At 35.9% G+C, this 25,135-nt stretch overlaps 7 protein-coding genes across 11 annotated transcripts; 5 read left to right on the top strand and 2 right to left on the bottom strand.

Moving 5' to 3' along the window:
- The first annotated feature begins 57 nt into the window (after window positions 1-57).
- On the top strand, window positions 58-1,169 carry LOC124641744 (kallikrein-7-like). Its single transcript, XM_047179911.1, has one exon. It carries the CDS (start codon window positions 58-60, stop codon window positions 1,102-1,104), a length of 1,047 nt encoding a protein of 348 aa, XP_047035867.1. The 3' UTR covers window positions 1,105-1,169.
- Window positions 1,170-1,793: 624 nt separating this feature from the next.
- Window positions 1,794-7,594, top strand: LOC124642693. 2 transcript variants are annotated; one of them, XM_047181297.1, is made up of 8 exons: window positions 1,794-1,910; window positions 1,990-2,064; window positions 2,378-2,535; window positions 2,961-3,062; window positions 3,849-4,276; window positions 6,268-6,402; window positions 6,691-6,942; window positions 7,367-7,594. In XM_047181297.1, exons 2-8 carry the CDS (start codon window positions 2,041-2,043, stop codon window positions 7,495-7,497), a joined length of 1,230 nt encoding a protein of 409 aa, XP_047037253.1. In that variant the 5' UTR covers window positions 1,794-1,910; window positions 1,990-2,040; the 3' UTR covers window positions 7,498-7,594. The 2 variants fall into 2 exon arrangements, with proteins under 2 accessions (XP_047037253.1, XP_047037260.1); XM_047181304.1 differs by having other exon boundaries at window positions 3,903-4,276.
- A 1,777-nt stretch (window positions 7,595-9,371) lies between these two features.
- On the bottom strand, window positions 9,372-16,083 carry LOC124638071 (anaphase-promoting complex subunit 15B-like). 2 transcript variants are annotated; one of them, XM_047174904.1, is made up of 4 exons: window positions 16,065-16,083; window positions 10,919-11,015; window positions 9,879-10,058; window positions 9,372-9,660 (listed from the first exon to the last, which is right to left on the bottom strand). In XM_047174904.1, the coding sequence occupies exons 2-3, from the start codon at window positions 10,989-10,991 to the stop codon at window positions 9,880-9,882; spliced, it is 252 nt and encodes an 83-aa protein (XP_047030860.1). In that variant the 5' UTR covers window positions 10,992-11,015; window positions 16,065-16,083; the 3' UTR covers window positions 9,372-9,660; window position 9,879. The 2 variants fall into 2 exon arrangements, with proteins under 2 accessions (XP_047030860.1, XP_047030850.1); XM_047174894.1 differs by lacking the exon at window positions 16,065-16,083 and adding an exon at window positions 11,385-11,573.
- LOC124638054 lies at window positions 12,620-14,712 on the top strand. Its single transcript, XM_047174856.1, has 4 exons — window positions 12,620-13,115; window positions 13,305-13,455; window positions 13,574-14,328; window positions 14,415-14,712. The coding sequence occupies exons 1-4, from the start codon at window positions 13,068-13,070 to the stop codon at window positions 14,661-14,663; spliced, it is 1,203 nt and encodes a 400-aa protein (XP_047030812.1). The 5' UTR covers window positions 12,620-13,067; the 3' UTR covers window positions 14,664-14,712.
- On the top strand, window positions 15,715-16,611 carry LOC124638059 (DNA-3-methyladenine glycosylase 1-like). The gene has a single exon (XM_047174868.1). The coding sequence runs from the start codon at window positions 15,882-15,884 to the stop codon at window positions 16,461-16,463; it is 582 nt and encodes a 193-aa protein (XP_047030824.1). The 5' UTR covers window positions 15,715-15,881; the 3' UTR covers window positions 16,464-16,611.
- Window positions 16,612-16,745: 134 nt separating this feature from the next.
- Window positions 16,746-17,410, top strand: LOC124638064 (nucleoside diphosphate kinase). The gene has a single exon (XM_047174879.1). The coding sequence runs from the start codon at window positions 16,780-16,782 to the stop codon at window positions 17,308-17,310; it is 531 nt and encodes a 176-aa protein (XP_047030835.1). The 5' UTR covers window positions 16,746-16,779; the 3' UTR covers window positions 17,311-17,410.
- Window positions 17,411-18,670: 1,260 nt separating this feature from the next.
- LOC124641532 (zinc finger protein 160-like) lies at window positions 18,671-23,984 on the bottom strand. Of its 3 annotated transcripts, none has more exons than XM_047179632.1 (11): window positions 23,827-23,984; window positions 23,292-23,484; window positions 22,556-22,865; window positions 22,283-22,408; window positions 21,914-22,057; window positions 21,648-21,794; window positions 20,878-21,181; window positions 20,688-20,778; window positions 20,281-20,357; window positions 19,574-19,731; window positions 18,671-19,495 (listed from the first exon to the last, which is right to left on the bottom strand). In XM_047179632.1, the coding sequence occupies exons 2-11, from the start codon at window positions 23,424-23,426 to the stop codon at window positions 19,362-19,364; spliced, it is 1,626 nt and encodes a 541-aa protein (XP_047035588.1). In that variant the 5' UTR covers window positions 23,427-23,484; window positions 23,827-23,984; the 3' UTR covers window positions 18,671-19,361. The 3 variants fall into 3 exon arrangements, with proteins under 3 accessions (XP_047035588.1, XP_047035604.1, XP_047035597.1); XM_047179648.1 differs by having other exon boundaries at window positions 23,817-23,957; XM_047179641.1 differs by lacking the exon at window positions 23,827-23,984 and having other exon boundaries at window positions 23,292-23,741.
- Window positions 23,985-25,135: the final 1,151 nt, after the last annotated feature.

A 25,135-nucleotide genomic window follows, 5' to 3' on the forward strand; every position in this document is an offset into this window, starting at 1 on the left:
TTGATAGTTACGAAAAAAGAACTAGAATGTTCCTCTAGGAAGAATTAGCAAATTTTGATGATGAAGACTGAATTCATTTTTCTGCATTTTCTAGTTCCTGTTGTATTTGTATTTGGCTTTATAACGACGTGTGCTGGTGAAAATGTGAAAAAAAGTGTGGATGAAAATAGAGACGACAACGGCGAAACAAACGATGAGTCCAAAGATGAATCCTTGGACATCCCCGTTGAAAATGAACCCAACAACATTACCTGTACGAGAAGACAAAATAGTCAAATGCATGAAATACAGAATGCTGCTCACCGACAATTTCCATTCATGGCCGCTATAATGTCTCAACAAAATGAATATTTGTGTTCTGGTGTAGTTGTCTCTAATGGATTGATATTAACAACAGCCCACTGTACTCAACAACCTTTAAGTTACATTCTTTTGAACACTACCACGGATAAGAAAGACGAAACAACTGTTTCACTTCATGTTATAAAAACTGAAAGATTCCCTACTTTTACTGGAACAGAGTCTTTAAAAGACGTTGGTATTGTTTATACGGAGAAACACAACAGTAGCATTGCTACAAAGGTAACTCTCAGCAATTACACAAACCCTCGTAACGTTCTCGATTTAGAAGGATTAGGGTTTGGATTGAATGCTGATGTTGGGCAAACAAAAGACCTTCAGTACGTCGGGATGGAAAATCGGTCTCCGGAGGAAATTACTGATGTTTTAAGAGCATATTTTGATTGCGTTGAAACGAAGGTACCAACTTGTTTCAAAGACACTGGAGGCCCTGTTTTATTTGATAAAGAGCTCATGGGCATTATCATAAAAGGAACAGAAGAATGTTCCAAAGAGATGTCTGCCACGTACGCTGTAAACAAAAAGATGGTAGATATTCTACCAACATATACGTTCAAGGCATGGCTGGATGAAAAAATAAAAAAGAATGAAGAGCAAGAGCAACCAGCACTGGCAGCTTATCCTTCCCACCCAGCCGCAAGATCAGATCGGGAACTTCATAAAATGACTAGCTCAGGATTACGACTGATGGCAACTCCAACATATATTTTCACAGGATGTGTATGTATCTTGGCATTGTATTGACATCTTTGTCATTTATTTAGTCATGTAAATTGTTTGTGAAATTCTAATAAAAAAATTCAAGTTCATTAATTTTATTCATTTCCTAAGCATTTGTGTCTGCTCTTTCACTTAAGAGGAGCTGCTCGAGGCTGTAACAGCCGCACTGGCACTTGGCGCAGTCGGTGGGTGGATTGGGTATCTACGATTTCACTACTATCCTACATCTATGACTACCAAGAGTCTATGTAGTAATCATACTTACCAAGGGGTAGTGGTTACCCGGATACTGAGTTTAGAATTTCAGGAAGTCGCTTCACGAAGCGACTCGGTATCTAGTTAGAACAGAAGTTGGGGTAGGTCCCAACAGTTGAGAAAAAGCTAGGCAGCTGATGACTTGTATTTGCACTGTGTTATACTTTTAAGTTTTTTCAAGCCTTTGCTGTTCCCGCGGTTTGGATTGCTTCACGAGAACTACATCAGGTTTGAGTGCTGACTGCAACGACATTCTATAAACAACGGGGTAGCCATGGTATGCCACCAGAAATGCATTGTGTGACTTCATGTTAAGATTAGATTTTTCTTTAAATAAGTTAATATTTCCAAACTATGGTCAAATAAAAATATGGTTGACTGGCAAGTAGTAAAGATCTAATGACCTGGAGAATTCGAGGGAGAATTCGAAATTTAATTATTCGTCTAGGCTGCCCCTTACAGACAAGCTGTCAGTGTAAGTCTTGACTTGACAGTTGACAGAATTTCTCAATCAGTCGCATTTTTTTACTTGCATTCGTGAATAATCGTGTGTAATGATAATGTCTTTTGTTATTGTAAGCTAAAAATTACATGGTCATAGTATTCCTGACATTCAATAAGGCTTTTAACTTAATAATTTGCATTTTATATTAGTTTCAGAAGTTAAAAGATAACCTGATGTGTTAAACAAAAAAGATATATCAAATGAACAGAGACAGTCCAGAGGGGGTAAGATAATTTTCTTTTTTTTTACTATAATCATCAAGACAAACTTAGTCAAACATTTGTTATTTACTCAAATAGTTTGACATGCAATTATTTAAGCACTAAACAGTACATTACTGTAATTTTAACTCGGTTTTTGTATGGACAACTAAACAATATACTAGGTCAGTCTCAATTTGATTATTATTAGTTTGTGATTGTCCTACTGTTTAATGTTGAATATAAACAAGGAAATACCTAAACTGCCTGCTGACCCTATCAGCTGACATCTTATGATTTAGATTTAGACCATCTTATGATTTTTTTTATTTTCCAGGGGGGTTCTACAATAAGGGGTAGGAAGAGCATTCATGAGTACACAATTAGTGATCAAGCAATCGAAATAATGGGAAGATATGGCATCGGCAATCCTAGCCACCAGGCTGAGAGAGATGTCGTGGACCCAGGAGTGGATGTGGTCGACAATGTGATGAGGTTTGGAAACAGTCTGCTGTTATCTTAATAAATATAAATAAATAATTACTTTATTTCACACCATGGTGTCCATTTTGTTAGTAACCCATAGTAATGCATAAGGCCCAGGTTAACCGACAAAATGTCTCCTTCTATTGTTTAGTTTTTGTTTAGTTGTAAGTTCTCCATAGTGTACTAAATAAATAAATAAAACATCAGTCTTTTCTCTACCTAATAAACAACCTTTTCAAATTTAACATTAAAATTCATAGTAAACATTGTTATACGAAAGCTGATGTTTACGTAGTTGTTGAACTTTTGCTTAAATAGTGTCACGCTTATAAAAACTGCATAAGAGTGATGATGTCATTTTAATTTATTTTATCCATCTATTGAATAAAACAAGCAAACTCATAAGATAATTCCAACTCAAACTTGTTTTGCAGCAAAATGGCCCGTCAAACCAGTCCACTAACAATACGAAAGAAAAAAATACCTCGAACTAATTCTTATCCACACGATGAGGAAAACACTGATGAGGACAGCACGTAAGTAATTGTCCCACTTCAACGCAAATGTTATCTCATGCATGCTTTATATTGAAACTAGCTTTTGCCTGCGACTTCGTTCGCGTGGAATAGTGGCATCCAGCAGATTTTTGGTTTGAACAATAGATGGCGCTGTATGTCTGTATGAATAAATTGTATTTTTTATTTCTATTTTTTGTAATAGAAACTATCCTATGTCCTTCTCCTGGCTCTAAATTACCTCCCTGCCAGTTTTCAGCTAAATCGGTTCAGCCGTTCTTGAGTTATAAGTGGTGTAACTAACACGACTTTCTTTTATATGTATATATAGATATACATTTCATGTATAAAAATTCTTAGTGGTTTCAATCTTGTTTTGGAAAGTCTGCTCAGATTGAAACTTGAACACAATATCATTATTTCGTAACATTTAATTGCCATACATACATATGCTTGTAAATTAAATATTTTAAGCCTTAAATTGTTGGCTACTCTATCTTATCCTACATAGCGTCAACCCTACTTGTATAGTGTAATACTCACTAGTCTAACTGCACTCGGAGACATTTAATGGTTACCCTTAGTGAAGAATTTCTTTGATGACCCATCACTAAGGAGTGACTTTAGTAATCATTAGATGTGTCTGAGTGCAAGGGTAAGCTATTGAGTACTGCTTATAAACGCTCAAATAATTTCGAAGCCACATTGCTGCAACGCATGAAAATCACAAGCTTTTCACAATCATCCATCATTTTGTGTAATGTTTTGTGACTAAGCTTTAGTGAAGTCCTATGTGTTTCATTACAGCAATGTGCTTTCGAAATCTTTACCTGCAACTCTCCCGTCACATTTGCCTTACAGTGATGATTCTGATGTTGAACAAAACTACTTGGTCAAGTCGCTATCTAAGTCAAGAATAGAGGATGAAAGTTTTCAGCATAGACTAAATAGAAGCGATCATAGTTCAGAACGCCAAACATTGCGAAAATTATCAATTTCATCAGAAGATACAGCTCAAACACAGTCTGGGAACACATTGCGGAATATATTGATCGCATTAATATTAGGTTTTATAGCAGTAATGATTCACAAAATGCTTCCAAATATAACAAACAGCAGTCAAGATAAATCAACACAAACAGTCAATCATGATAAAATTATATTTGAAAACAATATGAAGAACCTTCAGGAAAAATATAATATTGATGATAATTCTATTCTCAAGCTAAAAACGGGTAAGTTTATTTTTTTATACTTTAATTATTTATGTTTTTTGTTTGTTAATTTATATAATAACTACTTCCTAAATAAAGCTGCAGAGTTTGTTTATTTGAACATGGGAATCTCAGAAACTACTGAGTTGAGGAAGTCAAATAGATACTTAGTAAACGGCTCAGCAGTTAGTTAGTTAACAACTCTATAACGTTTCGATGTCAAATATGGGTCCCTCCTGACAAACACATTATTAACTTTGTATCCTCAATCACTATGAAAGGAGATGGCCAAATTTTCATAGTAAAAAAACCCAGAATCGGCAGCAACGAAATGGGCACCAATGGGTTCATTATGATAGACCTTTGAAGGTGCCAAAAAATCCAGTCTGTAATCCATGGGGTATAGGAGCTATATCATATTTTCACAAAAATAGGTTATGTTGAATATATGTTGATTTTAAAGATTATTTGCATAAAGGACCATAAAAAACATGGTATACTAACGTTATACATGCGAAGAGTAACATCACCATAGTTACAGAGTTTGCCTGGTAATCAAAAGGTCTTGAGTTTGAGTTTTGACCCCCACCCATTGCACTATTGACATGAACCACTCCAGATACCTACGACTAAGTACCGACCTTACCTACTTGAAGAGGTTTCCCTGTTATGTGTAAACTTCTGAACTGGCAAAGGTTAATAAAAAAAAAAACTTAAAAGTAAAAAAAAAAAGTTTTTTTTTTATCTTTTAATCACTATTCACATTAGTGAAAAGTTCTCGTCAATGCGAATAATATAAGCCCAAACACGAGGTAGTTAATATTTACCACTGTCGACTCTGGTTTTTTTTTTGGCCATCTCCTTTTTCCTCATCTAGGCAATAGGCATGATGACAAATTTTTAAATTCCTTTGTATGATGTAGGTATACGTCTACTTTATATGAAAAATTATTAATTTTAAGAAAATGCGGAGTTTTTTTATCAAATAATTGCATTTTTCTCTGTCCATTTTGAATCCGGCGCGAAAACGCTTGTCAGTGTCATGTCGTCACTTGTGACGTCACGACTGAAATTACAAGGCGCAAGTAAACAACGCTCGTGCAAATAATTAAGTTTTTTGTGTTATTAAATATGAATTCGAAAGGGCATAGGTGTTGTGGGGTCCCCCAGTGTAAGAACACATCCAAAACAACTCCTGATAAGTTATTTATGTACGTTCCTCACAATAAAAAAATACGAAACAAGTGGCTTAAACTTGCAAGGCGAGATTCAAAAGCAATATTGCCCAGGGTACAACTTTATTTTTGTGAAGATCACTTTGATGTAAGTTATTACATAGTTCTCTAGATTCTAGCATAGTTTATAATGTAAATAACTATTTCAAGGTTAGGTTTCATCTCTCATTGTTTTTTAATTAAACTAGTATACTTACATGGAAGTTTTAACATTTCTAAATTCAGCTGAACATAAATCTTTATTTGATGCCAAAAACTTTCCCCATTATGATATCAATTCTAGGCAAATTAGCGCTGTTTGCCTTGATAAATCCGGGCTCCATAACTCGTGTTATAAACAATTAATTAATTAAAAACAAAGATCGCAGTGGAAGTTCACAATAACGAAATGTGACGTTCGCGCGCTTTCGCGCGAGTTGTTTCGAGAGATGACGTCACGAGCTCTGATTGGTGTTCAAGATATCATGGTGGATTGCCTTATTTCGTAATTTTATTTTATAAAAATACATATTAATCACATTATTAATAAAGAAAACAATGCGCGTTTTATATTCCAAGCTTCAAGTTTAATTTAATAAATATATTATTTTAATGATTTTTGATTACTGTCATCATGCCTATTGTGCCACTAGGCTCAATATTGTTGCTGAGTCATATATCACTCAATAATTATTTTATGAAATGGCTAAAATATGTCTGCAAATGCATTGAAAGCATGATCGACCACTGTGTTACTTCTACAGTTCTGACATTTAAAGGGTTTTTGTGTTGTTTCAGGTATATCAACAATATTCTCCAGAATGGATACTGGGTCCTTCATGTTTGTTTACAACAGTAAAACCAACAATTTCAATGCTGTTAGATTTGATAAATTCACTGATGAAGTTGCGTTTACTGCTGCAAGATATTTACGTAAGAAATTACTTAATTTTAACCCAAAAAATTTATAATTTCAACCATGTTCAATAGACATATTTATATGTATTATTATTACCCGAAGTGCGGGTACACCTAGTTTTAGCCGGCAAAGGCCAGATGTAGTTGCCTGCATGTGGCTAAACTTAGTTCTGTGTAGGCACACTTCGAATGTGAGCTGTAACTGGTCTAATATGTAATGAAAATGTCTTAATTATTATAAATATGATAGAATTCGAATGCGCCAATTCGCCAAACTTTATTAATTAATTCTCACTATTTCAGGTAACAATATCGCGTCAATACAGCACACAGTAGTTGAGAGTGCAGACCTCGACATGCAGGATCACGGCCAACTGATCACCAGGTACCGTGATGACGTCGACAGATCTGGCGTAATGCTGGTCAAAGAGATCGACTCTGTACCCTCACAGCTGGCCATGGCCTTCCATTACTATTGCGATGAGTATGATCCGGTCGTCAAGAGAAGTGCTATATTTTTCACACTGAATATGGCCAATTGCTCCAATACGGCAGGTAAACGAAGTTTATTTAGTCTTGTCTATTGACAAATATAATATCCTATTATCATGATTGCTAGATGTTCCACGCGGTTTCACCCGCGTACCCGGATAAAACATAGCCCATGTTGAGCACGTAAATGTCCGTCCTGCGCCTGATTTATTTCCGGTCGTGTCGGATTGCCGTCCTATCGGGTTACGAGAGTGAAGGAATAGGAAGTGCACCTGTGTCTGCGCAAATGCTCGTGCACTATAATATGTCCTACGCAGCTGACTAATCTCCTTAAATGAGATCAGCCCCGTGGCCGAAATCGGCCGTGGACGCCATTATTACGCTCTTTATATATTTATTATAGATAGAAGCGAGTTTGTAAGCATGTCACATACATCGTTATTTGTATTTGTTTATCATATACTGACACGTAACTTTTGTTTTTCAGAACTGAAGTCAACTCATGCTTTTATTGAGAAATGCCTAGCAAATAGGTGGAAGAATTTACCTCCTGAAAATGTAAGACCACTACTAACTAGAGTGGTGGATATTGTCATTGATGTAACCAGTGTCTTCTAAACCAGTATTTATGTATGTGATTATGATTCATTTGTTATCTCATTACGATTTTTATTTATTTATAAGTTTTAATTAAAGATATTAAGATTTTTTACTATTTAGTGTTTCTGTTTATTAGGATCTTAGTAATATGTGACTAACAGCCAGTTTCTTCATCAAAAGTTAAAGCCAAAGTAATGTCTAAAGTAAAAGTAATGGTCAAATTCAATTTTTCTATTAGTTTTGCTATCACTTTAGCCTTGAAAAAACGAATTTGACCGTTACTTTTACTTTAGACATTACTTTAACCCTTAAATGCATAGAGTCCCAAAAATGAATCAATAACTTTTTGCGCGGATATCCGACAACAGTTTTGATATCGATACATTTGGCTGAATGGTAATGATTCCTTCGTCCATTGACTAATCAAAAATAAACTAAAATAATGACATTTGACTTCAATATTTGTATCTTTCTGACGTTTTACCAATTGGCGCGCATTTTTGATAGCGGATTCATTTACGTACTTTTGGAAGTGGATTATTTAGAAATATTTTGGTGTATTCGTTAAATAAAAAATATTTTCTACAGGTAAGGCTCTTATTTATTAATTTGCTAGTACTTTTGTCCATATTCCGTAACTATCATGTGTATGGAGGGCTTATTTCGTGTTGATGCAAAAATGGGACAACATGCACTAATGGTATTATTACGACATATATTTAGTACCATGCTTCCTTTTTTGGTTTGTTGCTTTTGTTTTGGTGTGGTATGCATGTGGTCTATAATTTTGTTATAGATATGTCTGAAAATAATCGGAGAGACGCTGAAGTTGAATTTTGGTTGCGGCAGTTGGAAGATGGCGCTATTTCTGAAGATGATTTGGAATCAGATGGCGATGATCTCGATTTTTATCCAACCCAACAAGATTTGTTAGATGTTTTGGAAAGTGATGATGACGGCGCTGCGGGCAATAATAATACTCAAAACGACGAAGTTCTTCCCGATCCTCCTTTGATTGTAGACAATGCTCAACCATCAAATAGTTGTATTATACCCATGCAAACCTTAGATACCGATAGGATTGGAACCGGGAAAACTCATGAATCTGGCAGAGTTTAGGACAGAGCTTGCTGATGTACTATGTACTTATGGTGACGTGAGTCCACCCACTAGAGGACGTCCAAGTAACAGTAGTATCGTTGCCGCAGGACCTCAAGCAAAAAGAAAAAAAGGATGCCAAGTTTTACCGGCTGTTGACGTTCGTCGTGATAATATTGGTCACAACCAAGTAAAAACTGAAAGTCGCATGAGATGCATGAGGCCTGGATGTAAGCTGCAAAGTTTTATAAAATGCACAAAATGCAATGTATTTCTATGTTCTAAGAAAGGGAACGATTGCTTCAATCTGTTTCATACCTAAAGAATTTTTATGTCTATTTTGCATACTGTCCCAAAAATGCATCATTAATATTTTTCAATAAAAACCCTGTAAAATATGACTTATAATTTTTTTTAATATTTTTCCCGATTTCCACTCATTTCAAATATTATAACCCTATTTTTTTTAATAAAATTCATTAATTCATGCATTTAAGGGTTAACTTTAACTTTTGATGAAGAAACTGGCCGTAAAACATCAACAACAGATTTCATGTCTTGGAAAAAGGTTACAATAAGTATAGTTACCGGCTCGGATATTGAGCTCTCGGCGGAAGAGTGGGGATCGCTTTGCGCACTGTACACGTAAGGCAATAAACCAATAAATCGTTTCTGCGCAGGCGAAGGTCATGGCTCAATATCCCTGCCGATAACTATAACTTTAATATTTCTACGATTTATTGATCTAATTGGAGAAAAAGGAGAAATTAACCACATATAAATAAAATCAAAAGTTTGACTCAATTAATTTATTCTTATTTTCTGCTCACTTCTTAATTCGCTAAACTTCAGTCAGATAAATTAATTTATATTAGGGCAGATCTTTCAATCATCAGATAACTTTATCTTAAGGATAATGTTTGATGTTTTGAATGCTTTTGCATTGATATGTTAGACCACTACATTCCTCAGAAGTTAACTGATGATTGCAAAATCGGCCCTTATACTATTACTTAGCAGTGATTGCTCTGCCTAGGTCACAATAGTTAACTAAGCATATTTCTTGATCTATACAACTTTTAACCTTTTCACCGCCACGCCATATCGGTATTCCTATGCCCTGTACGCCAAGCCCGAAAATCTTAATTAAATATCTACTAAAAAATACATAAAAGTAATGATTTAATAGGTTTATTTTGTATTTTTCTGCGACCTGTTTTTTGTCGAGTATAGCCGTCGTTGGCGCACAGGGCACGCTTGCTCATGTCGGCTATAGCCGACATTGGCGTTCAAAAGGTTAAACTACTGTATGGGCCAAAGAGCGCTCTGATCAGAGCTATTGAGGTCAGGTCCATCATTGAGGTCATCTAAACTGTCAGGCTCCAGCTCATTGTTGTTGCGAGCGGGGGAGTATGATGCTGGAACATCTTCCTCCTCATCTTCATCATGGGACTCTTCAGATTCATCTGATTCGTCATTACCTGAAAAAAAGCTGCTGCTTTAAAACTGGTGCCAATGAGGTCAGAGGGTCTTTTATGTGATGAAACTTTAGTTAGTGGGTCATCTATCTTAGGGACTATGTATGATTTTACTGGCTATATTTTATACAGGGTTACTGGTAAGTAGACCGCATCCTTTCAGGAGGTGATAGTATAGGTCAATACGGACAAATTTGACCATGGCATACACTGGACAAAAGTTAACCTGTTTCAAGATAATCGAATTTCAAGATCAGTCGTCTAGGTACACGTATAAATTTTCATTATTAGTCAAGTCTCGTTTTTGTGGATTTTTGTGTGTTTTTGGATAGAAGATGAATCACTTCATAATAACAAACCATAAAACTACAAATCACAGAGAAAATTATAGCGAACAGCAATTACTTTTTTAGTAGCTATTTTCTCAAAAATATTACTCTTCATTTTTTTGTGCAGAATACTTAAAAGACATCTACATTTATCTAGCTATCCAAAAAGGCACAAAACACAAAAATCCGCAAACACGAGACTTTTAACTAATAATAAAAAATTATATGTGTACCTAGACGACTTGTAAAGAAAAGATCTTGAAATTCGATTATCTTCAAACGGGTTAACTTTTGCCCAGTGTATCCCATGGTCAAATTTATCCGTATTGACCTATACTATCACCTCATGAAAGGATGCGGTCTACTTACCAGTAACCCTGTATATAGCCATTATATCGGGTGTGTCATATCTATGAGACACTTTGTATAATATACATTTGAATATAAGTAAATGCCACAAGGTACATAAACGTTAAGAATATAAAGGTCAATTGACAACCCTCAATCCTGTCACGAGAACAGATGTCTTCATACCTTCTTCCTCATCAGTATCCGCTTCTTCTTCCATGGGCTCAGGATCAGCTTTCCCTAGTGGAGCACGCTTCATGTACTGCTGACCTATTGAGTTTAACTGCAAAGAATACATACAAAATTCATGTTTTCACTTTAACACTTTCGTTGCCGCTACGATTTTCACGATGTCTACTGGGAGGCCGCGTACATTTTGCGTTGGACTTGCTAGGCGAGTCGCCGGCGCTGTAACACGAATTGAAACGACTCGCCTCGCGAGTTCGGGTAAAAACAATGCTCGCCAGGCGAGTCCGTGGCACTCAACGTGTTACCTACCTAATGAACATGGTCACTTGCATTTCTACAGCATTGAAAATCGTAGTACTGCAGGAGCAATGAACTCTAAGATACTGTATTAAGTCTAAATGAGCATAATACACCCAGATATTAAAGATTTACGATTTTAAAATTGAATTAATCCGTTACGCACCCAATGCTGATTCGCCTGTTCTAAAGCGGATAATTCTGTTTCTTCATCACAAGGACTATCAGCATTAAACCACAATGGGTCCACTAAACGAGGAGTTAAAACTGGAAAAGGAATATTCATTGTTGTTTTTTAAATAACTCTTGACTCATGTATACCTCAGATGTAAACACTAAACTAATGGATGAATAAATAAACAAAAATGACAATGACAACATTGACATTATCCAAAGATATTTCAAATTGACGGCGCGTGCGACAACTTAACGAACCAAACTTTATTTCCGGTGTTGTTCCGATGAAATTGGAACGGTTCATTCTTTGATCGCCAAATTATAGATGTTGTATTTATTTATTGCTTTTTAGAAGATGCTAGGTGCGAAGTCACAAAACCATACTAGATATGCTGCCGCTGTTACACTATGCCTAATTCATAGCATTGTCTTATCCATGCTACAATTAATTTCTTTTGACTTCGTGTACATGCTTATCGGTTATCCTAGCAAACTGTGAAGTAAGTACTAGTAAAAGTAGGTATACATACCTAATAAAACTGTATTAACTAGAAAAACAGTAATAGCTGTTTTACTAAATAAGTTTCATTTTATTTATTCGACTTTGGCTCGGTTTTCCCAAAATGCATTTCCAAGAGGTTTTATTCCTTACTATATAGCATGTTAATGCTGTAGGTACTGTTGACTTGGGTGGGTGCAGTGGGTATTCACATTGTGAACAGCTACACTTTTGACTGTATAATCAGGGGCATGTATGCGATACGCATATTAAAATTACACCATGATTTAACTCAATGATCAAACTCAATTTTTAAGCAGCTAATCGCCTTTTGAAACCGTGGAAACCGATAACCTGGGGCCCGATTCTCCTAAGTTAATAATGTCAAAATCGAATAGAAATCGGGTCGCAATATGATCGCAATAGCAGTTTTAACCATATCGGCCTTCTGCTACTAAAATAAGACCAATCGTATTCCAACGACATTCGATTTGTTTTCGATTGGTCTGCTATTTTGGTGTTTTTGGTCTATACGGTAGTTTGTTCTACAATCATATTGCAATCGTAAATCATTTGCAGACAAAATCATTCATTATTGAATGACAGAAAATAATAAAAACGTTTATTTCAAAGAAAAAATAGCGGAATGCCACATACGCTTCAATCGTAATCAAGTCGGGATTGGATCTCATTCGAACCGACTCGAACGTGAATCGTATGTCGCTTAAGTAAAATTAGGAGAATCGGGCCCCTGACTACTAGTATTTTGCATACATGGAGAGCACTGACTTCCTCAACATAAGTTGCCTCTCGTGACATGGTCCCGCATCTACGGCCCGCCTGTACTATGTGCCACTTAACCTTATACAGACCGACCCGTGGCCGTTACAATACCAAGAACTTTCAATCCGCATCAATCCAGCCATCTGCAATGGATATCTCGCATAAAAAATCAAAATATTGTATGGACGTCCTTGACACGCTAAAACATAACAACATTCAACGCGGCTGAATCTCCTTATCACGATCGTAAAGTATTTAACGAGCGCTTGTTCATTGTTAACTTCATAAACATAACAAGATAGGAAACTACCTTTTATGGGGAAGAAGCTATTGAGCATTCAGCCGTGAAATTAAACTTGCATTGACCGCATAACTATCCTAGACCTGAACATGTTTTCGTATCTTTGTGAATATAGGATAATATTATTCTCTTGTTGGGTAAGTAACATTTAAGTTTTCATATAAAAATGTTATCATTTAAGTATTTTGTACATTAACAAAATCACATCTGTATGATCGATAGAGAACTTAAGCTTTCACCTAAGCACATTCATGTAAACTATGAAAATTAAAAGTTACCTTAAACCATTGTCGTTGTTGTAGCCTTTTTAATTTGACATTCTGCAGATACAAACAGCGATATCAATGGCATTATTAAATAAAAATCAAATGTACACCATTGCCGGTGAGCCGGAGGATGTTTCAGAATACATATTAGCCAAAGGATATTTGCCAAATGACAAAGATTTACCAAAAACGTCTATCCTGAGAAGTGGTGGTAAGTAACGAGATTTTTAAAACTTTTATTTAATCTTTTTTCACACGTTTATTTGATATAGATTAAGCAGAATATATGACAGAAGGTACTCATTAAATTGCACTATTATTATTTTTAGATAGCGACGTTACGTATCTTCTTTCAAAACTGTCTGATGAAGAGCTTATTAAACTCCTTAGCGAACAACCGAATAAGAGTGAATACAACTTAAAGGACATAGTCAAGATTGCTTCAGAATCGAAGTTTGCTCAAAACTACAAAACAGTTGTTGACTTACCAAGCAAACCTCTGCCTGTGATAAATGAGATATTAGAAAATCATAATAAAAATAAGAGGTTTCAAACGATTTCTGACAGGAATAAACCACAAGGGGCATTTTTTCGGTTAGAAAATAAAGAAGTCGACCCTTTTCCTGCTAAAAAAGGCGGGGACCCTCGGTATGAAGCTGTACAAAAACTGAACAATTTACTTTATAATCGTCCATCAGAAATCGAACCTGAAGATAAGGATGACGTCGAAGAAGAAAAGAAAGAACTATTATTTGATGTTCTCGTAGCTCAATTAAAAACACTTTGTTGTAAAAGAAATAAGCCCACCCAGAAGAAGGACAAAACTAAATTGAAACTGAAAGCTTTATTAAATGATATAATGCCACAAGCAACAGTTACTAAACCTTACGTGCCGGAACATAAACAGTCACAAAGCACAATGCCTAATGAACAAATGTTCTTAATTATAAATGACGAAGTTAAGAGTAATGGTAGTGATGATGGGCTCATATCAGTCGATCCCGAGAGTCTCGGGTCAAATAGTAGTGTAATGTTGCTAGGCCCAATAGCAACACCTCTTTCAGAAGCCCAGCTAAAGATAGTGGTAAGTAGCTCTACCTGTAGGTTCAGTGAACACACAAGTGGGTTGAAATTAAAATAGCTGTCTAATTATGTATGATTTTTTTTCAGATGATGCGTATTACAAATGAGTTGTCTAAACCAGAGTATACATCTCTTTTGCAACAAATATCAGATGGAACACTTAGTGATGAAAATATAAGGCTCGTGAATAGCTTGGTATCTGGACCACAGACACGAAGATATATCAAGCCTCACAGATGTAACCACCAATCTAAGCTTGCCAAAGTTTACGGAGGTCCTAAGTGGATAGTTTGTACAGGATATTTAAATTTGAATACGCCCAGCCGTTATGATTAAACTTAGGTTATTATAATACGTAAAATAAACGAATTAAGATTTAAAATTAGTCTAGGGAATAAATTATTGGCACACACAATAATTAAAGTATTCGATAAAGAGAAAGAAAGAATACTTTAGTTGTTGCCAGAGTTTAACTGGATTGATAAGCCAGGCGATGGCATGGGTCGTGCATCGTGCACCGGACAAAATATTGTCGCAGCTCTTGGGTTTCATGAAGTTCATCCTCATATTTATTAAACTAGCTCAGTTTATTGCAGACCATGTTCTTAAAACAATCCTATCATTTGTCTGACAGAATCAACTTTTAATCCTTGCCTCATGTTGTTCATTATTAAAAATGGACCGTAAACCTTAGTTAGGTTTTTTGGAAGTGAACGTGTACCCACACACTTACTATTTATTAGACATGAATTTTGGATGGTATTAGATAGTGGTTCTGACTTTGAGATTTGTTCCAACAAAAAGCAATTGAACGATTAGATACCGACTAAGAAAAGAAGAATCTTTAAATATCAAATTATCATGCAATAAACTGGGTTAAACTGTGAGTATTGTATTTAAGGGTAGCTCTGCCACGTCTTTTTGGGTTTGGCAAAAATTAATTATTTATCGAGGCATGTCTCATAATAATATTCCCAGCTTCGAAAGTGATTCATTTTTTTTGTTAGTGAATAACTTTCCTAGTAAACAAATAGAATAAAAATACTTTTATGGATATCAAAATTATTTTAATTAATATCCCTCCCATACTTATTCCTACCTACAGTTATTGCAAAACTATAGCTATCCATATAAAATAACTAAGAGTTAAATGTTAGGAAAAATATTGAGTGGTAATTGCGCCATTAAAAAAGAATGAGGGAATAGAGAGTAGGTGTAGGTACCTTTGTCTGTGCAAATGCTTGTGCACTATAATATGAAATACTTATGCCCGGATGGCGATGACGAGGATACCACGTTAAGACATTAAAAACAATAAATAAATAATGCTTGCTCCCGGGTAACAAGTAATTTAGTTATAGCGATGAGTGAAGTAGTTATTACATTTATAATCTGTGGATAAGCTACGAAGAATAACTAGAGATTAGGTTATGTTGCTCGCCATAAAATAAATAATACAAAAAGAGGTACCACTTGGGTATAGAAATTGTGAAATAGTTTCGTATTACGAATTACTAGAAGCACCGCTTGTTAATAAACCAGTGTTGGTGTGAGATGGCAGAAAATAAAGTTCTACGGTGCGGATGGTTAACAGAAGATCCACTCTACATTAAATACCATGATGAAGAATGGGGTATTCCACAATATAACAGCTTTGCCTTGTTTGAAATGCTATGTTTAGAAGGACAACAAGCTGGCTTATCGTGGTTAACAATATTAAAAAAACGAGAAAGTTACCGGAAGTGTTTCTTTAACTTCGAGCCTCACAAAGTGTCAAAATTAACGGAAAAGGATGTTGACCAACTTCTAAAAGAATCTGGCATAATAAGGCATAAAGGAAAAATTGAATCTATAATAAACAACGCCAAGTGCTATGTACAAATGGAAAATAATAACGAAAATTTTTCTGATTTTATATGGAGCTTCGTAAACAAAGAGCCTATAGTAAATCATTGGAAACACTATAAAGATGTGCCATCTGAAACAGCGATGTCCATAGCATTATCCAAGTCTTTGAAAAGAAAAGGTTTTAAATTCGTCGGCTCAAAGATTTGTTATGCTTTCATGCAAGCGTGTGGCCTAGTAAATGATCATGTCATAACATGCATAAGATATAATACAAAGCATTCTGATTAAATTCAAACTACCTATAATTAAAAAGGTTACAACGTTTACAAATGGACTTAGTTCATTTCACAATTGATGCAACATCATGCAAGTTATTTATGTGCAGGGCGCTTTTTTCTCTAAACAAACAAAATCGACACTAAACTTGTTAAATTCATGTAAGTTTTCAGTTATCATTTGTTATCGGTAAGTGTAACGAGAATACGTTCTTGCCAGTCACAAATAAACTTTCCCAGTGGATCGATTCCGTTTGGCTTTTGCTACTGTATGTATTGTATATGCTATCTGTGGGTAATTTGTGACGCGGAACGATATTCTTTTTCGTATGATTGCCACTTTGCTCTACCTTTTAATCCATCTCAGACGCGCCGGCTACACGTTAATAAAAGTCATAATGGCGGAAAACCGTGAAAGAACTTTCATCATGATCAAACCCGACGGAGTCCAACGTGGACTTGTCGGCCAGATCATCGAGCGTTTTGAGAAGAAAGGATTCAAATTGGTTGGCCTGAAATTTGTTTGGCCCTCAGAAGAATTACTGCAAAAGCACTACAGTGACTTGGCGTCCAGGCCGTTCTTCCCTGGTCTAGTGAAGTACATGAGCTCCGGACCGGTTGTTCCAATGGTTTGGGAAGGCCTCAACGCCGTGAAGACCGGTCGTCAAATGCTTGGTGCTACAAACCCAGCCGACTCTTTACCCGGCACAATCCGTGGTGACCTCTGCATCCAAGTTGGCCGCAACATCATCCACGGGTCTGACAGTGTGGAGTCTGCTAACAAGGAAATCGCTCTGTGGTTCAGCGAAAAAGAAGTCGTCGGATGGACACCAGCTGCCGAGAACTGGGTCTACGAGTAAATTATAACCTTTCCGTTATAACCTTTCACCACGTGTAATAGGTTAATTAATGTTCTTAAGTTAATCCGTGATATATGTAACAATAAATATCTTAATTTAATGAGTGTTTATTCTTTAATGAATCGATTATACTTATCTCACGTCACATGTGTTACCTTGTCCTTGCATACGTCAAAACAATACTTCACATGTTCTAAGTAATTCTCTCGTACAAGCTCGCATTGGCAATTTGACATGGTTTCCCCAAACCAATTTACAAGTACCTAGGTAGTTTTAAAATTGACAAATTTTCGTGTGATCCATCATGTCTAGTTAGATAGATAGGTACCTATTAAACAAGCCTACTCACAGCTATTTACGCCATATTGTTATTATGAGCCCCTGTTGGGTAAGGGTTTCGGGTTCGACTCCCGGATAGGGCTGAACTCAGCAATAAATTCGCTATGTGCCGTTTAGAAACTTTCGCAAAGCTGCCCGGAGTCTGGAAGTAGGGCAATGATACACCCATGCGTCGGAGGACGTAATGTCGGCGCCTGATCTCTCGGTCGTGTCCGATTTCCTTCCCATAGGGTTGAAAAGTTAAGGAATAGGTAAAAGGTACACCAATCTCTGCGCAAATGGTTGTGCACTAAGTAATGTCATACGGCGCTGGCTGGTCTCTATGGGAACAGCCAGCCGCCCGCGGAGTGGCCGAAAAACGTCTACACAGTAGGCTAAAGAAATTAAGCTAAAAACATACTACCTATGTGATATGTGTATAAGCGCATTGATTAATACCAAGACAAGAATTAATAATTAATGCCTAATTATCGTAATTGCATCGCGGTCTTTGTGACCTGTCTGCCAGATAGGATTTATCACAACAGTTTATTAAATATTCTGCAACCAATTAATGCAATATAATTTATCTTTATAGCTAAACTAGCTTCTGCCAGCGGTTTCACCCGCATCCCGTGGAAACCTTTGCACGAACCCGGATAAAAAGTAGCCTATAGCCTTCCTCGATAAATGGGCTATCTAACACTGAAAGAATTTTTCAAATCGGACCAGTAGTTCCTGAGATTAGCGCGTTCAAACAAACAAACAAACTCTTCAGCTTTATAATATTAGTATAGATAATCTATTTGTATAGGACGTCAAGAAATACTCATACAAACGAAAGGAGTCGACTCCAAAAACACTGAATCGATTTGAAAAATGTCTTCCTCTATTGGAAAACTACACTATTCCTGAGTAACATAGGCTATATTTTATCCGGGTACTGCATGCAGTTTCTCCGGGACGCAGGCAAACAGCTTGTGGTTTTAAAAAAGACAAAAGCGGTGGAGGACGTAGTAGCAATAAAATCAAAACGACGTGATTTAGACAAAAAATTTACTATGTATATTCAATAATTAAAAAATTCCAGGTTTAACTTACAAAACGCATCACTATGATGCGGGTGCTTCTGGATGAGCTGTACTTACTACAATTTTATTCGATGTTATCTATACAAAAATAAACAATAATTGTTTAGCAGCTATACTGAATATTGTATTGCAGAGAACCTTTTACCTATAAAAAGTATTGCTTCTAATATAAGTAAGTTCACCCCATCCACTTCCTATAAATAAAAAAACTTATACTCCTCATTAGATATGCTAAAATACTAAATCACATAGGCTTCGTGACGCACCTGAATTCATTTATTTACAATACCATGATGTAAATTAAAATTACAGAAAATACAGAGAGATTGAAAAGAAATACTATGTTGCATTCCACAGCCAATAATTTTAATAGGCTAATTTGTTTTTGATAATGATAATCTTATGAAGTCAAAAATTGATTAACTGAACTCCAACTTTAAATGAACACAAATACGTAAGTCATTAATGCCGCTGCGATTGCAATAGTAAAAAGTGCCTACAATGGATTGGAAACACTACTGTATATTCAATCACCACTGAATCAAGGTTGGGCATCATTATCACAATATGGTCTTTTGGTCACCAGAGACAACATAATCAACTGACATGGTGGGATTCTCTTAAAACTGAGAGTGACTCGACTCAAAGTGACTGTTCTCCATGGTGTTCCACTTCTACCGCTGGTTGTGTGCTCTGCTGCTCACTATTTTGAGTTTGTTGTTGTTGTTGCTCTGCTTGATTTTGTTGAATTCGTGAAGGCAAAGGCGCAGTTTGTCCTATGAATGAAATTTTTGATTTTTATTTGCTGTGATATGTTTTGTTAGAAACATATTGAATTCAATTTTTATACATACCATATTTGTCGTGAATCCCCCGATGCCTTTTGAGCGCAAACCTATCCGCAAAGGCAGCCGTGCAAATGTCGCACTTGAAGGGCTTCTCTCCGGAATGCACTTTAGCATGGTTCTTGAGGTGAGCCGCTTGACTGAACGCTGATCCGCATGTCCCACATCTATTTTTAAACAATACAATTTTATATAAAATACTTAGTACATACAGGATCTTTTAGGACACCGTTGGTATGGTAAAAATAAATAAATATAAACACAACACAATGATCTCATATTTTTAATTGTCAAGGCACTCTGATATTATCAAAGCGAAAAATTGAGATTCCCAATTTTGATAACTTTTGGTGGAGAAGTTTTACCCGCGTCCATCGCACGTGCGAATATATTATCAAATAATTTACTAGAAAGTAAAAGACTGGCAACTATTGGTCACAATTTCCAAATTCATAGTTTTGCCAGACTAGATAGTGTGAAGAACATAGAAGCACATGAATATGTATTTATGCCTTTAAAATATCAAACATCGTCATCTTCCGAGCCTTCTCCCATCTACCTCGAGGTCGGGTTTCAGTTTAACCGGATGCAGCTGAGTAGGTACCAGTGTTTTTAAAATATCAAGCACTTGATGCATAATTTCGATGCAAATAACATACATTTTTCAACAGCACTTGATATTTATAAGAGCTAACATAAATACGCGACGTTCTTACTTGTACGGCTTCTCCCCAGTGTGTATGCGACGATGATTCCATAATGTAGCGTGCCGCGCAAATCCCTTGTCGCAGACCTGAGTAAATATAACACGTTATTGTACATTTCATTTAACTTTTAATAGAGTAGTATCAACCTTACACTTGCACGTGGTTTAGTTTGAGATTTTAGGAATAATGACTCTCAATATTTTAATGTGTACGATAATGTTTACAGTTGTTGGTATACAGGTAATTTATGTCACAATTATGACATCCCAGTTGTATCCCACATGTAAAGCTTTTTGAATGCAAAAATCTCCTAAACCAATGAGCAATTTAAATATAAAGGTTTGACAAAGGGAAGAATTATGGAAGGGTAAACTTAGCAACAAACTCAAATAAAACCAAAAATATAAACAACTTACTTCGCAAACATATGGTTTCTCCCCTGAATGAGTTCTTTCATGGTTCTTCAAGTGAGGTGACTGTGAGAACTGCATACCACAAGTATTACATCTAAAAGAAAATTACACATTTTTTTAAGTAGATAGTATGGGCATAAGTTACTATATTTTTTCATCAGTTCAATAACATAGCACATAATAGTGTTCATACCTGTATGGTTTTTCTCCTGTGTGTATTCTTGAATGATTCTTAAGATAAACAGCCTTAGCAAATGCAATCCCACAAATGCCACATTTAAAGTTCTTCTCACCAGAATGTAACTTTTTATGTGACCATAATGAGGAATATCTGGCAAATGAGCCCCCACAAATATTACAGTGGAATGGCTTGTCCAAATTAGCATTATTTAACTTATTCTTATTCCCACCTACAAAAATAATGCCTGAACCATTGCAGTTCTGACATTTCGTTACTGATGCTAGGTTTCTCCTTTTCACAGGATGGTGGCCAGGTACTGAAATTAATTATTAAACATAATAAAAAAAATAGATTTTAAACACTAGGAAACAGGAAACATTATAAATGCACACTAATAGTGTTGAAAGGTCATTACAAGAATTTTCTAACAAGTCCAAATACAGTGATGATACAATGTTCAATCATGAGCTTCCAGATCATATATTCCAGCACCATTATCAGATCAGTTCAACAATTATTTATTATTTGTTATGTTTATTATCATCAGAACTACATACTGCTGGAAATATTTATGAAGCTACAATCCTTGGAAGGTTAAATGATTTACCATAGTAGTTACATTACAGGTCAACCTAATAAAAGTGTGTTAAAAATTCTAGAAGACCACTTAAGCAGGACATCGCTTACTAAGTCAGACCGGCACAGACTGCCAAAGCGTTAAGTCTGCCGTTTTACATTGTGCATAAAGTATAAATAAATAAATACTACTAAACTGTACTCACAAGGTTTCTGTTGCTGTTGTTGTTGTTGCGTCTGTTGATTGGTCTGGGTGGTTGAAAGTGGATCCGCAGCTGGTTGCACGGTGCTCACCCCGGTCACTTCAAACTTAACATTGTCTTCCGCTGCTACAAATATTTGAGTCGCATTCACTGCCAAAATAAATTGTGTACATTAGTAAAAATACAGCTTTGCTAATTGCTATTTCTATTGAGTGAAAGCAAAAGTATTTAACTAAATTATATAAAAAGAAAGCTTCATCAATACTTACATTGGTTATTTCTTTGATCTACAGTATCCTGTATAATACAGTTTTCACAGCGTATTAATTTGGGTCCTTTTCTTTTGGGATTGTTTGCGATGGGTCCACCACAAGTAATACATTTCTGGATTTTTTCTATTATGACTGGTTTAGCTGCAACATAAATAAGATTGTTAATGATATCCACCAACCTTAAATATAGCCAAAAAAAGTCAAACAACATATTTTTTAGTTAATAGCAATAAAAAAATCATTTATGGATCATAGATACGAGTGATTGGTAATATAATATCCGAAAGTAGCTTGACTGGCCATTGACAATTTAGCATCCTTAAAGCCACTATAATAAAAAAAACTAGAGTAATCAGTACAACTCACTGTCTTGAATTTGTACGTGGTGTTGTTGTTGCTCAGTAGGATCAGAGGAGAGGATCTGAATGTGCGGAGGCATGGCAACATCATTGCCAGCACTTACACCCGTTGCTACCACTGTGATATTGCTATCTGTAATCACATAGAAGTCTCTTATTAAAAACACAAAGTGAGATACCATGTAATTTCTTAACATTTCATGTTGCTGATATTTTTATTGTTAAATTATATAGCATTATAGTTGTTATTACATAAAAATAAAGAGTTCTGAATAATTACCTGTGTCTTGAGCATGTATCCTTTTATGAGCATTAAGTAGAGTGAGGTGCCCAAACATGAGACCACAAACATCGCATTTGAAGCTAATATTGGATATTGTATTCTGGATTCCATTTGGAGCGATTTGCATTTGATTCACTAATGCATAGTTGTAGGAGAATGGCTGGGCTATGTAGCAAGTCTTATCATCACTTGTAGTAAGCTGTGTTATGTTTACTCCGCTGGTAACATTACCAGCACCGGTTGTGGTGCCTGTCCCAAGTTTGCCAATCATGTTGACATTAGTTGTATAACAAAATGTTGGAAATTCCTGTAATAGCAAACAAATAAGATTTAGAAAGCATGTTCAAACAGATTATTTGAACTATAAATTAGAAATAGGGGTAAACATTCAAAAGGGTGAATGAACTTAGCTTTTCTTCCTAACACATCATAAGCATCATAAAGCATCTTCTCAGAAATTATGATTGAGTGAAAGAGCTATAAGCATTTTACATTGATCAGCTTTTGAGTTTTATAATATGCAAAAGCAACAACAAAGCCATGAAGAGTCTTTGTTTGCTAGCCATAATATTTACGACTATGGCACAATTGCAATGTTTTACAATCGATTTTTGGAATGTAATGTGTGCCAGAAAATTGTTTCAAAACATTCTGAAAATTGGTAGATGTTCAGTGTGTTATATACAGAGAGATGTTTAGGTTATGTATACAAATACAAAATATATTTATGTACCTGTTGTTGTTGAGTTTGTTGAGCATTCTTTTGCTGAACGTTTTCAATGTTTTTGCCTTGAGACTTTTGAGTCGGATGCTCTTGATATTGCAGCGTCGGCACTGTGCCGGTTTGTACTGTGTTCGTAGTGAACATATCGACACACCAATTATTTCATCACACACTTTCAATCAGCTGCACATCGTATAAATATCTGTTAGAACATAAATGATACATTTTATGTTTAAATTCTTCATTACGCGTTTGTCAAAAGCGCGGTTGATTGTATGTGAAAGAGAAACTCAAACACAAAGTGCGAAGGTAACGGGGAATATTTCTTATCAGTCTACTCTACTCGTAAAAAGATCATTCGTAGAAAGGCAGTGTCTCCTGAATAGTCGATATATGCAAGAAAAGGATGACGGAATATCCATACGCGCTACGAGTAAACGGACCGACGGACGCCATTGTACTCGAACAAGAGGTGAGACGCGGTCACGATTAGAATTAAAAAAATTGAACAGGAAATGATAAGGCAAAACTCACAAATGCTAACCTGATTATAACTTTCAAAGATTACTTTAAAGTAATTTGGAAAGCTTATTAATTGCAACAGGATTCAGATTATTTTATTTCTGTCTCACTTTCTTGCTCAATTCTCCATCTCACGAAAGAAATGAAATGGCGATACAATACAAATAAAATGGCGGCTATTTCAAGGGTTGAGGGGTGTGCGGTAGGAGGGGCAAGCAATAGAGTATAGAAGTGATCGAAACTATTGCCAGCACAAAAAACGTTGTTTATGAACTAGGCCTCGATAAAAATTAAAAGTATGAAATTACATTCGTCCTTTTTGATCTTGCTGTTATTTTTGAAGTCATTGAGAATCCTAGTTTTCGACCAACTCTATATGACGGCTCATAACATAACACACTTGAAACACGTTCTAGTGATACCGCCTTTCGCTCACCCCTGCCACTCGCAGATAATAACTGAAATGGTTCTTCACTACATAAAACAAAGCCGCTTTTTCTGTCCCGTTGTCCCTTTCCCCTCGCTTAAATCTTCAAAACTCTTTCAAGCGGTTTTTTAAATAGATAATGTGATGAAAGATGAAGGTTTATAATATTTAAAACACCATAAAATAAATAGTGGGGAAATATTCTTACCCCGTTCGAAGCCGGAGCGGGTCGCTAGTGCTGCCATAAGGTTTGGTAAGAATACGGTAATGACTCTATTCCTGTTAGTTTTCGAATTTCTCTGTACTAATAAAAATTGGCCTAAATCATATTTACAATTCTACAAAAAATATAATTAGTAAATCAATATTAGTACTTATATAAAAAAGAGGAAACATTGTTTTGTTTGTTTGTACCGTAAAGGCTCCGAAACTACTAAACTGACTTGAAAAAATCCTTCATAGAAAGCTATATAGGTACTTAGGGTTGATTTATATTAGGCCGGGCCGTGCCGTGCCGTGTCCGGGGCGTGCCGTGTACGTGGCTCGTACGGGGCACGGATGAAGTAAAAGCCCGGACACGGCCCGTCCGGGCCACAAACGACGCTCGTCATACAAAATGTATGTAACGTTTCACATCCGTGCCCCGTACCGGCCTAATATAAATCATCCCTTACCCTTAGGTAACAGGCTTTATTTTCTCCCGGTAACGGCAATAGTTCGCACGGGATCAGTTACTATATCAATATCTCTCTTGTTCGTTTAGTTTACGATTATATCCGTCTTACCACAAAAAGTTTTAAACGTCAGTTTATGCCTTGTCTAAAAAAATGTCAAATTATGACGTTGACATATGGTTCATTTTGCAGCCAAAATTTTATTAGACAAGTGTAAAACAGGGGTTAAA

The sequence above is a fragment of the Helicoverpa zea genome, chromosome 2, assembly GCF_022581195.2.
Source record: "Helicoverpa zea isolate HzStark_Cry1AcR chromosome 2, ilHelZeax1.1, whole genome shotgun sequence".
NCBI lineage: Eukaryota > Metazoa > Arthropoda > Insecta > Lepidoptera > Noctuidae > Helicoverpa > Helicoverpa zea.